Source organism: Stegodyphus dumicola, chromosome 3 (genome assembly GCF_044657685.1).
Source record: "Stegodyphus dumicola isolate Sdum_Otavi_A_Nest chromosome 3, ASM4465768v1".
Classification (NCBI taxonomy): domain Eukaryota; kingdom Metazoa; phylum Arthropoda; class Arachnida; order Araneae; family Eresidae; genus Stegodyphus; species Stegodyphus dumicola.
In genome coordinates this window covers 83,258,260-83,273,017 of record NC_140770.1, presented here as the reverse complement: position 1 = coordinate 83,273,017, position 14,758 = coordinate 83,258,260, and the positions used below count along the sequence as shown (strand labels likewise).

The 14,758-nt window shown below is 32.2% G+C and overlaps 1 protein-coding gene across 1 annotated transcript in view; it reads right to left on the bottom strand.

Moving 5' to 3' along the window:
* The window catches only part of LOC118187424 (uncharacterized), a 55,753-nt gene extending 41,696 nt beyond the window's left edge, over positions 1-14,057 (bottom strand). The window contains exon 1 of the mRNA XM_035357643.2: positions 12,896-14,057. Within this exon, the coding sequence (XP_035213534.2) occupies positions 12,896-13,369 (474 nt within the window). The 5' untranslated portion in view covers positions 13,370-14,057. The remainder of the gene's footprint in view (positions 1-12,895) is intronic.
* Positions 14,058-14,758: the final 701 nt, after the last annotated feature.

Below are 14,758 nucleotides of genomic sequence, written 5' to 3'. Positions count from 1 at the left end.
TTAAGTTTGTTAATCAAAAATTCGTTAAAGTTTTACAAAATAAGAAATAGGCAAAAACACACATTCCAAATTAGGGCTTCCAGATGCCCATGTTTGAGTGGAAGACTACGTTATTCAAAATTCCATGTATGTAGGTACCATTGTTTTTTCACAATGCGATAAACATACATACATTCATGCAGATTCTTTACTTAATTTCTGTAAATATAATTCAAGGCTCTAATATTTGGTGGCAACAAATTTAAAAGTGAAAAACCGTTTTATAGTGAAGCAACGCAAAATGCTAAAGCAAAATTAAAAGCCCTTCTAGGCAAATTGCCCATTTGGATTTAAAAAACTGAGAGCTTTCAGATTTTAAAACTACACCCAAAGGGGCGTTTTTTTCCTTTACATACACGTTTCGAGAGCATTTGGGCTAACGCCCTTTTGGGCATAAAATATTTAAAAACAGCGTTCCTTTAGAATTTCCGATAGACAGCCTCGCGCGCTGGATATAAAAATGTTTTATTCCGTACAGTGTGTTGCCACTGCTCGCTTTGAAATTACAGAGTTTTTTAATAAAAAATTCGTTAACGTTTAAAAAGTATGAAATAGATAACAAAACAAATTCGAAACTCAAGATTCGGGCTTCTAGGTCCCCATGTCCATGTTGAAAATTACCTTATACAAAATTTGATGGCTTTAAGTATCGTTTATTTCTCACGATGCAAGAAACATACATGCATTCCTGCAGATTCTTATTATTTAATTTTTTTTAATATAATACGGAACGATAATATTTGGTGGCAACAATTTGAAAAATGATACAGCCATTTATTGTGATTGGACGCAAAATGTTGCTTCGAGAATAATAGCCCTTCTAGGCTAATGTTTCTTTGGGCTGGAAGAAAAAAAAAAACCTGCCGGGTAATACAAAAATTTAAATGTGGACAATACATTATAACCTTGTATGGGTCTATTAAATTACACACATTTTTTGCTGCATTTCATTTAAACTTATTTCCTCCAATTTCATTAGAGATATATTTCTCAATAAATCAGTTTAGTTCTCACAAAGGCAAAAATACATAAAAACTCAAAATATCTTCATTAAAAATTGTAAAATACAGAAAAACATGGAGCACCAAATACAGCTAAAAACAGTTAAAACAAATTTTTACAATTAAAATTAAGAGTTTATACTCAAAAAGAAGTAATTCGGTTTTGAGCAAAAACAAGCAATTTGGCCCGCAAAAGCTCAAAAACAAGCATTTTGTGGGCAGGAAGACAGATTTTTTGGTGTTCAAAACTGAAAGTTTACTTTTGATCCGACTCGGCCAAAGAACACTGAAGTTCGTGCAAAAATTGACTTAATTCACTGTTTAAATAATATTAAAAAAAAAAAATTATCATTCTCTTTCAGAAATATTCAGAGAAAGTTAAGTACATGAAAATCAGCACCTATATCTAACGTATTTCACTATTAAAATAAAAGGTGCTTTAATTTGAAATGGACCGAATACAGCATTAATTATAAATTGGCTCAGATTTTCGATTTAAAAGATGCCTCAGAAGCTAAAAAATCATGTCATAATTGAGAAAGTATTTTAGGAAGAAGCTCTCCAAATAAAAGAGAAATAATGCGCAATTTTAATATTAATAATACAGTAAACTTTGATCTTAATTTTTGTAATCCTTAATCGAACAAAATCGAATTAGCTTAAAATATTTTTCTAATGAAATTAACGAAAACTTCTGAAAATATTTCATTCAAATTGAACTGCTCTGTGAGAAGAATAGCATTTAATTCCATTCGGAATGAAAAGTTGTTTAAAAATGTATTCTTTTTACATAATTAAGGCTCAAATATTGTAGAAAAAGAAAATATATACATTTATATATCTTTACAATGTAATTAAAAAATAATTACATCCGATGTTGTGAAAACCCATTGATCTTAATGGTAAGTCACTAAATGTTTTAGTCTCCACGAAGGGAACGCCAATGCTTCAAAGCAGTGCATGGGAAAAACCGGTTAGGGCCTCTCCTCTTACTTCCTACCTCCATGGGCAAACATGAGGGGGAGCGAAATATTCAGTTGTCCCCAGGCACTGAAAACCCTAGCTACAGCTCTGAAAAGAAGTCTGCATCCCAGATCAGTCTGTTTGAAGTAACTGTGTGATGATTTAGAACCCAAACTTTAAATCATCACACAGTTACTTTTCAATGGCATGGACTTTCGTAAACTCGCAGCGTCTATCTCATAAAATTGAAAAATTTATATTGGTCGACTCAATATTGTGCCCGAAACATCATCATCTGAGGAAGTGAAACTGCTCCCAAAAATCCTACTGAAAGGAAAGGACAATAACCTCTCCGAACTTTCCATTCAGAGTCAGAAAATGAAAAGTTCAAGGATTATTCCTGCTAAAATTTGTCTTCGCTTGAAGCATGCAGTATTTTTCAACGGTGTATGCTAACCCGAACAAGGTCAAGGTCCTGACCTCCCTCTCATCATAGCCATCTTTTAATCCTTGTTTGCCAACAATCGCTGTTCGGACTGTCATCACCCAGATTATCGGCTGATGAAGTCCCGGCGCCGGGCTCTCCGGGAAGTCGAGTGGATCATCTTCCTTCCGTCAACACTCCCGATTGCAGCTCCATATGTCGGCCAGCCCGTGCGAATACGAGTTAAACGCAAAGCTATCTCGATAGCAGGTCATTAAAATTTCAGAATATAAGTTCACAGAAAGATGGCGTTCGTATCTTTCACGAAATACAACATTCGTTATTAGCGAGTAATAATTTTATCGCGACATAAATTCCACGAATAGTTTTGCGAATTTTAGGACAGGGACAGATTCAACATGCAGGCGGAATGCACAATTAGAAAACAACAGACGGGCCCGACTTTTATGAACAAAATGTTTTATTTTATTAAAAGAATAAAAAATGTTTTAATATATATTTAAATATTAGCTACTAAATATTTATCAAAGTATACCCAAATAACAATGTCGCAAAAGGAAAAAATGCAAATTTATATTTAATTTCTATCTGAAATCTAAAGTCCGGTACTTGAGAAACATTTCTGCTCGTTAAACTTTCTAATTCAAATATACTGACAGCTAAATATTGAATTTCCAGCTTCACATTTATTTCAAATAATTCTAATATGTTTAATCAGCATTAAATAACTTACTTACTTAAAATAAACAAATTCTGAACATTTTCCAAGTAAAACAAACCTTGAAAGTAAATAATTACAACCTATTCTCTTTCCCTTATTTATTAAATTATTGCTAGAAATTATCTTCATCAGAGATTGTAGATGTTCATCGAAACACTCTGGTCCTATTTTTATTAATTTTCAAGAGTGGGGAAGAAAACTCTTCACATACAAATGTATTCTAAAACAAAGCGATTATTCTTAGTGCAAAAATTTATAACTGAATGTATTTACATTTTTTGATAAATGTGAATAAAAGTAAATAACATCTGTACTTTCAAATCTTTGAATGAGATTTTTATCATATTATAAACAAATTAGCTCCATTTATAGATATTTCTGGTGCGTTATTCATGTTCATTTTTAATAGTAATGAAAATAATGCAAATTTCGACCTCAGATAATTAAATTATTGAAATCTGTACAGCCCCGGGTTTACAACAAACACTTAATCGAAATGCATTTGTAGGCCGCATAATATTGCTTTAGGGTGCGCAATTTGAGATCGCTGTTTTAGGAGATTTTTTCTCAACTTTTGCGAATATCATATTTCTCAGCTAAAATCAAATACTTCCCGATTTTCCAATTTTTTTCTGGCATTATTTTCAGGTTTTTCGTTTCAACTTTAAAATTGTTTTCAAATTAAGTAACGTTAATACTTTCTACATTGCAATTTATGCAAAAAACGTATAAGATTATGATGTCTCACTATTCACCGCGTGAGGCGGACAGCACAAATATGTATGAGGTATTCCTCACGCCTTCTTAGCATTCCTTCGCGGTGTAGTGGTCAGCACGCTCGGCGCGTATCGAGATCTGTGGTTCGAGTCCCGGCGAGAGCGAAATAACATACTGTCTCTACAGTGGCGCCCGAACTAAAAGGGTGGTGGATGATGATTCTATCCACCAAGATTTGGCGTTTGGTTCCCCTAATCTGCAGTCGCTCTTTAAAAGAGTGAATATATAAGGTATTTCACCCACCTTCTTAGCCTGCCTTCGTGGTGCAGTGGTCTGCACACTCGGCGCGTATTTGAGTATTTGAGAGGTCCGTGGTTCGAGTCCCGACCATGGCATTGCTCATTTTTTATCTCTTCTGCTTCAAAAATACCTAATGTCTCTACAAACTTAAAGCAAAAAAAAAATTGATGTTAATCCTTCAAGATTTTTTCTCAGGTTGCGTTTATCTAATACTAGATAAACTTTCTCAAGCTTTTTCCTAAGTAATATAAAGTTGTCATCATATCAGGGAATCTACATTAGCAATACGAATCCCAGATGATCCGTCTGTGAATTTAAAAAAAGGTGTTATGGAATTATTAGAACTGCATTAAAGAAGAAAACCTGCGTACAGTGGTAGTGTATTAAAGTGTCTTCAACACGAATATAAATATTAATTTTATGTAACAGCGTTCATAACATAACCAAAATCTCATTAGTTTCTAAGCACAAATATTAATTTAGGAAATAGATAATACAGTACTCATATTAGTTGATTACGTTTAATCATTATGTTATTATTTTATACCCAGTTAATTTTTTTCAATTATTTATTGCTCCTTCTCCGGAAATGCTAGTATAAAATAATCCGCAAAAGTGTTAGTTTAAATAACAAAATTTACAAAAAATTTCGTAGTTTACGTTGAGAATTTTTTTCAACCATGCAATTACTCTCTTAATTACGCTGATGAACTGCGATTTTGTTAAAATTATTATCTGTGTTGATTGCGTACTTGTATGTACTAATTAGAAGAATTAAAGTCACATAGCTCACATTTTATCCCTATCATCATTGGATCTATTTTTATTTAATTGTTTTAAACTGTAATTGCCGTTTCTCACCGTTATCATTACAGTAGCTTCCTCTCGTGAGGTTGCCTCACGATGGATAAGTCGTAAAATTGCTAAATACTGGCAGTTCGACTTTGGTTTGAACCCAGGCAAACGGGTTATATACATGCTTAGTTTTTGTGATTTTGCTCAGGTTTAACGTGAGTAGGAGCTAGTTTCCTTTACAGAGTCCTCCTCCAATGCCTTCCTCCCTTTAGGCAGATAGCTGTCGTGTGCTTTGTTACAATCAAATAACCTTAGTCTCTAGTGGAATTAGTCATACATACGCTACGTGATGGAAACGTTTCATAAAGAGATTTTGAAACCAGCGAAAGAAACCTGGAAGAACCACTCATTCTTTTCTTAAAATATTAAATTTTGTTAGTCAGTGGTACTGTTACAACTGTTATTGTTAGCTTCGAAAATGCTCCTCAGGTTCAAATCTTTTTCGACGCCTACCTATTACATTAAATATTCGTGATTTGGTGGCACGATCATCGAAAATTTAAATTATTATTATTATTAAACACCTTAAAGAAAACCTCTTCGAGTTATTTACCATTTTTTCCCAAATATGTTGCGGAATTACAGAAAATTTAATTATTCAGAAACTTATTTTACATAGATTTTCATTATAAAATTAATTACTATGAAGAAATTTCACAACAATATACAGACTGCAAGCCATTATGCTTCAGTTTTTAATTATGTTCAAAGGTAACATACATTTTAATATTGTGATATTTCTTTCTGATTTACGGTGGGAAAGGAAATGAAGAAACAAGCAGAGCTTTTGAATTCGAAGTTCTTTTTTCAAGTTAAGTTCCCACGACAGCAAAGATTTGTTTCCATGAGTGGTAGGAATATATATTAGTTTTATTTACGAAGAGAACTGAAATAATTGAGCAGAATTTGTTTTCATATTTTTAAATATGTCATATCTAAATATTTTTCAACTTTATAATAATAAACTCTTTGTGCTGTTATTAGACTATAATAAAAAATTTTCAAGTTTTTACTAGAACTTCTCCAAATTTTCTAATTTAACAGAACCAAAATCCATTAGAATATTTACGGGTGACTGGATTAGTTTATTTTCTGATTCAAATATACATGTTCATAAATGAAAATGGCGCAATTTTAATTCTTCGCTTCATCGTATTTTATCTCAATCAAGTTAAAAGTTTAAATTAATTTTACATTTTATACCCAAGAAAGGGAAAATATTTTATCCTAAAAAATTATTACAATAAAACATCTGCGCCGTGTTAAGTAAGATTAGAATAAAAAATCCTTTTTTTTTATTTATTTACAAATAATTCTGAAAATATTCATAAAAACCTGAGGTTTTGATAAATTAAATTCACTTTCAATATTTATCAATTAGAGAATTATATATCAATTACAGAATTATTACTAACAAAATAAAACAGAGATTGAAATTATTAAGAAGATCATCGTTTATGGCTTTTGAATCGGTTCATCTGTTAAGTAATATAGATGAAATGATTTAAGTTTGAGAGCAAAATTAAAAATCTCATTCTTTGGGAAAGGAAGCATTCTGCAATCTATCTGTTTGTGAAAACGCGTGCAAGAAAAATTAAAAATCTAGCATTTCATGCTACAGTAACTCTCGCAAAACCGCATGGATGAAAAATTACAAAGTAGCATAATAACGTAGTATATATAAGTCTGAAACATTTTTAAAGCCATTTCGAAATCAAAAACCTATTATTACTTTCTTGTACGAAGAAAAGTAAGAATTGTAATCGCGAAAAATTTCAGGTATCACATTTCAGCAGAAATATCCATTTCGATCATTCCCGAATCCATTTGGACGATTTTTTTTTTTTTGTGGGTAGGGGAGTGATGTGTGTACGTACAGACAGATTAAAGGATTTTTTTTCCCAGAACGGATTGTAAAATGGATTTAAAATGGATTCAAAAGAGATTTTTTTTTCCCGTGACATCAGTACGTACGTATCTCAAAAACGATTAGCCTTAGAACACTGAAATTTTGTATATGAGATTGCTATAATATCTAGTAAATCACCTTCTCTCTTTATTGCAATCGGCAGTAATAAACATATCTCTGTCTATATTATATACATACACATAAGTCTGCACTGACCTTTACTTTCACAATGGTTGGTCGTAGTCACATGCTTTCAATTACAGAAGTATTTTAAATGACAAAAATATTCATGTTTCAGCAATTTCAAATTTAAAAAAAATTATTTTGGATAAATAAAGAAATCTAACTTTTACTTCGGTCTCCCGGTTCCTTTATTTATATTTGGGAGAGTTTTATACTCGTTATGAAAAAATAAAAATGCAAGAAGTTTGACTCCCGTACGACAAAAAATTGCCGAGGATGCTTAATTTCAAAATTTGAAATTTTTTATGCCTTTTTCAAGTTTCCTTCAGGAATCATTGAATAAACCGAGAAAATTAATTTAAATGAAGTTCAGCAAAAATAGCATAATTTAATAAAATATGTATAATCCACAGCAGATCTTTTACATTAATAAATTAATATAGATGAACATTTCTGAACTTTAGGCATTACTTTACGCTACCATTTCATTTATCATCCAAGCGACTTATAAATTGTTGCCATTTCATGAAATATAAGAGCTTTAATTTATTTTTTACATCACCTTTCAAACTGGAATATTCTACTATACGTGACATAAGATCTTTAGCTTTTCTTTCAAGTTAGAAATGTATTGCTCGATGAACTGAACATTCTATTACTAACGTTAATGAACCTTTTCAGCATTATTGTAATTAACAAAAGGTTTTTTAATAATATAAATATTACGCTTCTGGGTACTGTATGTTTTTTCCTTAAGGTTTACAATTTCTTTTACTCAATTCAAATGAACTTTCTAACTACTTCTGCACAGAAAGGCATAACTTAAATGAAATTTCAAAACTGTCGAGCGCTTTATTGCACACACAGCAAAACTTCCATAACCGAAGCTCATGTAAAGTAATAATATAAAAAAACTTTTAAGTGCCTCGTTCGAAAAATTCTGCAAAGGCTAAATTCCGGCCTTTTTTTCCCCCGGATACTTAGAATCAAGCAAAGTTACAGGGCCAGCAATCATGTAGTGACAGAGAAATTTGCAAATACAACGGTGGGTCTTTTGCATCGAGATGAATAAAAACTGAAAACATTCCAAATGTCCCGTAATGTTTTCAAAGCGGAAAATACCGATTCAGATCGAAAAAGGTACGCAGCTTCAAAGAGGTTTATAAAACAAATGCGCTGGATTTGAAAAAGAGAATAAATATGTATCTTAAATCCATTTAAAAACATATGATGAGATCTCCAGAGAAAAGAATAGTCCAGAAAGCAGGGGTCGACTACATATTACTTAAAAGCCGCAGAATTATTTTAAACTTTTATCTTTTACAAATAATTAGGCACTAAATGAGAGTTTTCATCTGTACAAATAAATAAGTGAAACTCCAAACATCCCAAGTAGTTGACACCACAATACATCCACATATCAAAAGTCCGGTCAACTGCTTTTTTTTGTGTGTAAGACAAATATGTAATTACGGCTAATTCAAACGTGGGAATTTTATTTTTCCTTTCAACGAAGATTATGTAGTTAAAGAAAAGAAAATTTTTTAATTTCTGTTAAAAGAAACACTTTTTTCGATGAAATTCGATAATAACCTTTATTTTCACCTGTATAAACAAATAGCTTAATATCAGTTTCAACCAAGGTAAAAAATTAATTTATTTTTACAAACGTATGCTCTACAATTAAGCACATAATTATATTCTGATGTTGGATATCTTTAGCTGAGTCCTCCTAAAATGCTTAGATCATTACGTAACATTATCATACGTTTATCATTTCATACGTTCGAAGTACTTTCAATAGGCGAAAAGCAAGATCATAATTTTAGATCTTTAATAATTTATTTTTAATAATACATTTAGTACACAATTTAGCTTACAATACATCCGAATGAAAATTTATATGAGCATTTTTTCTAATGTTTTAATTCAAAACGATGTTTGTAATACCAGATATTACACGCAAAATAGTTTATTCATTCTAATTATTTTTACTGTCTTGCACGAAGTACACGAACTATAATCGCGAAAAACTTCGGTTATCCGATTTCAACGGAAATATCCATTTCGGACGTTCTCGACACCATTCTGATTATTATTTTTTTCATGGTATCTGTGCAAACGGACAGAATAAAGGACTTTTTATTTCAAAACGCATTGTAAAATATATTCAATTTGGATTCAAAAGAGACTTTTTCATAATGTCTGTACGTACTTACGTACATACGCATCTAGCATAACTCAAAACCGATTAGCCGTAGAGCATTGAAATTTTGTATGCTGTAACATCTACTTGTGCACCTCCCTTTTTTTACTCCAATCGTCAATACCAAAAGTATATATATGCACCGCGAGAAAAAAGAAAGGAGGAAAAAAGGGAAATATATATATATATATATATATATATATATATATATATAATAATTTATTTCCTAAACCGTATTGATTAATTGATTATATTATCTCCTAAGTTTAATTAAAGTAGAATTATTTTAAAAGTGTGCATCCATACTGGTAAGTTATATTTTGAAAGATGTTTTGAAGTAATTTGAAAGCAAAATGTTAATAATGTTTTAACGGGGACTGGAGTTAAATCATCACGAAGAATAATATTACAATTGCAAAAGTAAAAATTAAAACATGTAATTATTGTCATTGATCGGAAATTAGTTGACTTTTCAAGGGGAACAAACCAACTCCCGTTCAATGATCAATAATTGATAGAAATACGTAAATATGAAAGTGTTTCGTCTTTACTCGAGTTATAAATTAAAGCCAAACCGGCAATTCTAGTCAGGCCAAATATTTCCGCGAATAGTTGTTACTCAAAGAACTGATTCTCATGAAGCATTTTAGTCAATTCAATTTGGAGTAAAAATCAATTACTGTAGAGAAATCTTGTAAAACTCGAGTAATCGTCCCCGACACTATCATCTTTATGTATTTGAGTACTATATTATTTGTAGAAATTAAACATTGGAAATTGTCATTATGAAATCGAAATCAATGTAAAGTTGAAATAAACATAGAAGATTATAAAAAAGATAAATAATGCAAACTTTGCAAAAACAAATCAAAGAGAACATAAAAATAATATAAAAATAATATAAAAATAAAATAGAAAATAATATAAATAAGATCAGTGAATGAAGATATAAAGGCCAGAAAGGTATTAAGTAACTTACATTCTTTCTAGTGGGGGAGTTGGCAGTGTGTTCTCTTCGTGTCTGACTCAGATAAACTTAGGAGATAATATAATCAATTAATCAATACGGTTTAGGAAATAAATTATTATTAACTAACTTTGCAGCAATTGCGCAAGTAATAATAACTTGTATTCGCACTAAATGGATTTAAGTTCATACAACATTATATAATGTCAGAAAAGCTTATGAAATAGACAAAAAAGACCTGTGAGGTCAAGAATTTTGCTCATTGAGCTGCAAAATCTGAAAATAAAATTAAAAAGTAATTCTTCAAGCTATAGCCTACGTGTAAAGTGATACTTCGTTCCTATGCAAATAAGTATAAACACATAGTAAATATCCCATTGCAATATAAAATGTAAAAACATAGAATGCATGAAAAAATAATAAAGAAAAGCTACAGATGAATGCTTAACTTGATTGTAATTTAAAATTAAAAATGTATGTAAAATAATGTGTAAGCTATCTCATTACATATTAGAAAAAATACAACAAAACATCATATTAAAAATAATAAGAATCATAAGCAGCGGTAAATGGAATAATTAACTTAATTCGAACATCATCCTGGACTTTTCAAGGGAAATGCATATTTGATATTCGAACTCTGCTAAATTCCGGAACGCGTTTCGTCGAACATGCATTGAAACTGATAGCCAACAAATTATTTATCATAAAAAGTCCCAATATAAATTAATCAACGAAATAATTTGTCAATAAAAACATTCCTATTTAATCATTTCCCACGCGTTCTAAGATAATTGCAATAATGAAAACGAACAAGAAAAGGAAATATTTTAATATCTTTCTCTTGAGGCAGGCATAGCATAATTTCGATCTCATTATGAAAGTATCTGGGACTGAGGAATTCTCAGGATATGCAATATAAAGAGAATAGTGAGTTGCTTAAAATATTTCATACTTCAGTAACGAAATAAACTAGTGCTAAATGAATGTCAATATATTGTTCGCTTTGTTTAAAAATAAGTAATGTATCATTTCTTCAATTGTAGGTATAAATATGCACCGATTTTGCCAAATAAATGTTTATGTAGACTGTTTTTGAACTATAACAAACATTAATACAAATTTTGTAATGTTACTGCGCAAAACTATTTTCGAAATCTTCATAGGAAGGCAAGTTTTGATTTTTTAAATTGATAAAAGATTAAAAATTTATATTTTTGGAATAAAGTTTTGTTTTGTTAGGGAAATGAATTGCTGTAAGAAGAAAAAAAATATTTCTGAATTTCATAACATTAGTTAAAGCTGTTTTATTTCCCCCTCATTCATAAGCAGCATCTAACAAAATATTTTCAGCAATTTATAATAATTAAGAATAACGTAAATAATCAATTATCATCTTCATTCATAAATTGATTGGAAAAGGAAAACTTAAACCATTCACTCCGCATGAACATGTGCATCTGGATGCCCGAATTTTGAAGTTGGAGTTTCATATTTTGTAAAACTTTAAAGAATTTTTTATTAACAAACTCAACAATTTGTAAAGGAGCAGGGTCAACACTGTACGGAATAAAACAGTTTTATCTCCAGCGCGAGACTTTTCTGCTGGAAATTCTAACGATCTGTTGTTCACTAATATTTTGTGACTTTGCTGCTGAATTCAGTTTTATGTGACATAAGTGCAAAGAACATGACATTTAAGTTAATACACTCGGCGTTAATAATAAAAAGGGAAAAAAGTTTTGCAAGCTATCTTACTGAACATTGATGTGATAAACTGAGAAAAGACTGAAATATATAGAAACATTTATGCCAACACTTAACACTGCATTTTGCTGTTGAACTGTATAGGCGTTAAGTGCGAAGAAAATTATGTTTAATAAGTAAGCTAAAAATGCAAAAAGAAATGGGTTAGCATGAGTGAGTGTAGCAGCACACTGGTAGACTGCGAGCTCAGCCAGAGCGCATAAAACCTTAACAAATCCTTTTAGGCAATGCTTAAAATCTGTAACGTTTCGGAATATTTATTTATTTATTTTTATACGAACAACACTGACGAAATTCAGACAGTTTTATTTCTGGAAATTGCAGATAAAAAAATGCATATAACGGGAAAAAATGGCGTTAAATCTTTAATTGCTTTCCTAAAGTGGAAAATATTATCATTTCACTTAACTGCGTTATCTGCACATCACACTCACAGAATGCTATGCAGCGTTTATGTATACTAAACACTTGTTTGCATCATGGATGTTTACTAGTCCACGGGATTATGACTACCGTAATATTAAAAATGAGCTCAACTGTTTTTAAGCTTAAAAATTCAAAGGTTACTTTCACAGCCGTGAATATCACCCTTCAACTAAAACGTGTCCCTGTAGTCATGAAAAATGACCGCTGTCTGGAAATGTTTCAGCTTACAAAAGTTTACTTAGGAAAGTTCTACGTTCCCACATAGGGTAAATCTTGTATTTTGATCCAATAATTTAGTCGTCCTGGCTTCCACAATACTGAAATACGGATCAAGCAAATACTTCTAAAACAGCTAAAGACAGGGATTGTAAGATAAAAACAAAATTACATAGTTACCTTCTTCGTCAGCTGGCTAATTTTTTCCTCAAGGGCTTCTATTCTCATCTGCTGTTGCTGGTAATCCGTGTCCAACCTCAAAAGTTTATCCTCTATGGTAAACATCCGTAGACCGATGATGGCCAGCACAAAGACGCTGGAGAAGAACATAAAGTACAACACTGCCATTCTCGAGAAACCTTCCCCCTTCTTATCCGGCCCACAGCACATGGAATGGTTGCTGCTGGACGTGTCGTTGTTGCTCTGGGACCTCATATTGCTGCTGTTGTTGTTGCTGTTTCTCATGACCATGCATTCTCTGAACTCCCGACGCGGGCTGGGCATATTCAACACCTGCTCTTTGGCTTGCCAGAGTTTGGGATCATGCTCTGGAGATTTCAAACTGTGCTCTGGAGACTTAGGGCCATGCTTCTTCGGGCTGGTGCACCGCTCCTTGTTGCACTTTTTGCTTTTGGAGGGTGTACCGCTTTCCATGACGCGGTATTATGCAACAGTACACCAATTAAGCATGACGACTCCTAAAACGGCAAACTCAAATTGTTCACAACGCACTGTACCATTGCGATTTCGAGGATATCATATGCTAATCATATGAAAGCAAAAAAATATTATTTGTATCCAGTGAAAAGCGGGAACAGTATCCAATTGAGTAGTAAACGAACACTCAAATCAGATGCACATATATACTGTACAAACAATAGCGCTACTGTATACAAATTCTCCCAAAATTGCCTGTCTGAATATTAAAAATTTCAAAGCATGTGAAATTCCAGAATTCGCTATAATTTGTAATAATACAAATTAAATGTTATGAACATATTTATTTTTCTGAGACAGTTGTACCTGATATAGATTCACAGCATCTCTTAATGTCGTGTCACAAATCAATATTCGGATTAGTTAGTATTTGCAAGGAGGGGGTAGCATATAATCTACCTGCTAATGCGCAAGGAATACCATCTATTTTATATTTATTTCCATTGGGTATATTTTCTGATTAAGCAGCCGGTATGTCACATGAAAAGACGCAAGACAGGCAAACACTCCATGTATGTTACGACAAGCAAAGCACGTGGTTGTTCGATGTTATTCAACACAACCGATAACGGCACACAAGCCCGCGGAGAATCTGAACGAGAGTTTCACCGCAAATGCTCACGAAGCGACTGAAAACATCGCAGAAGCGTGGAACTCGACGAGCGCTCAAGGGTTGCCGCATGTTTTTAAGTTTTCGCCAAATCGCCATGGCGATTTCCTTTCTCTCTTCCCATTAAAAAGAGGATCTCAACGTTTTTTTGCCTCATGTACCCCTTTCATCATTTCTAGACGATTCTCTCCCTCCTTTCCCAAACTCAAAAAATGCATAAACATCTATTTAAAATGTACTTTATAAATGTACTTTAATGTACTTTATAAATTAAACAAGAAAAAGCGTAGAAAATGTCGATAAATATCAAAATTTGAATAAAAGTACTTTTTTTTTTTTTTTTTTTTTTAAATCCATGAACTAAAATTAAATTCTGACTGCCGCACCAATGGGCCCGGGTTCTAATCGACAAGACATGGATGTAAATTGTCTGTCGCTTCATAGGAGGCAAAGTTGGTCCACCTATTATGAGCCTCCATAATAAAGTGAGCACCGCTTCGGGCCTTAGTAGTGGGCAACAGCTAGCGCCCGCCATTGGAAATAAAATAATAAATAAATAAAAGGCTGATCGCATCCCCCCTGAAACTATAAAGCTCCTAGCTAGGAATAGTCCCCCCCCCCAGTTTGAGAATTCTACATTAGAACTCCACATAACCGGACCTAACATATTCGGAACTCCAGTCATCCGGATGTCTCATTCTTTTTCCTAGGTTTCC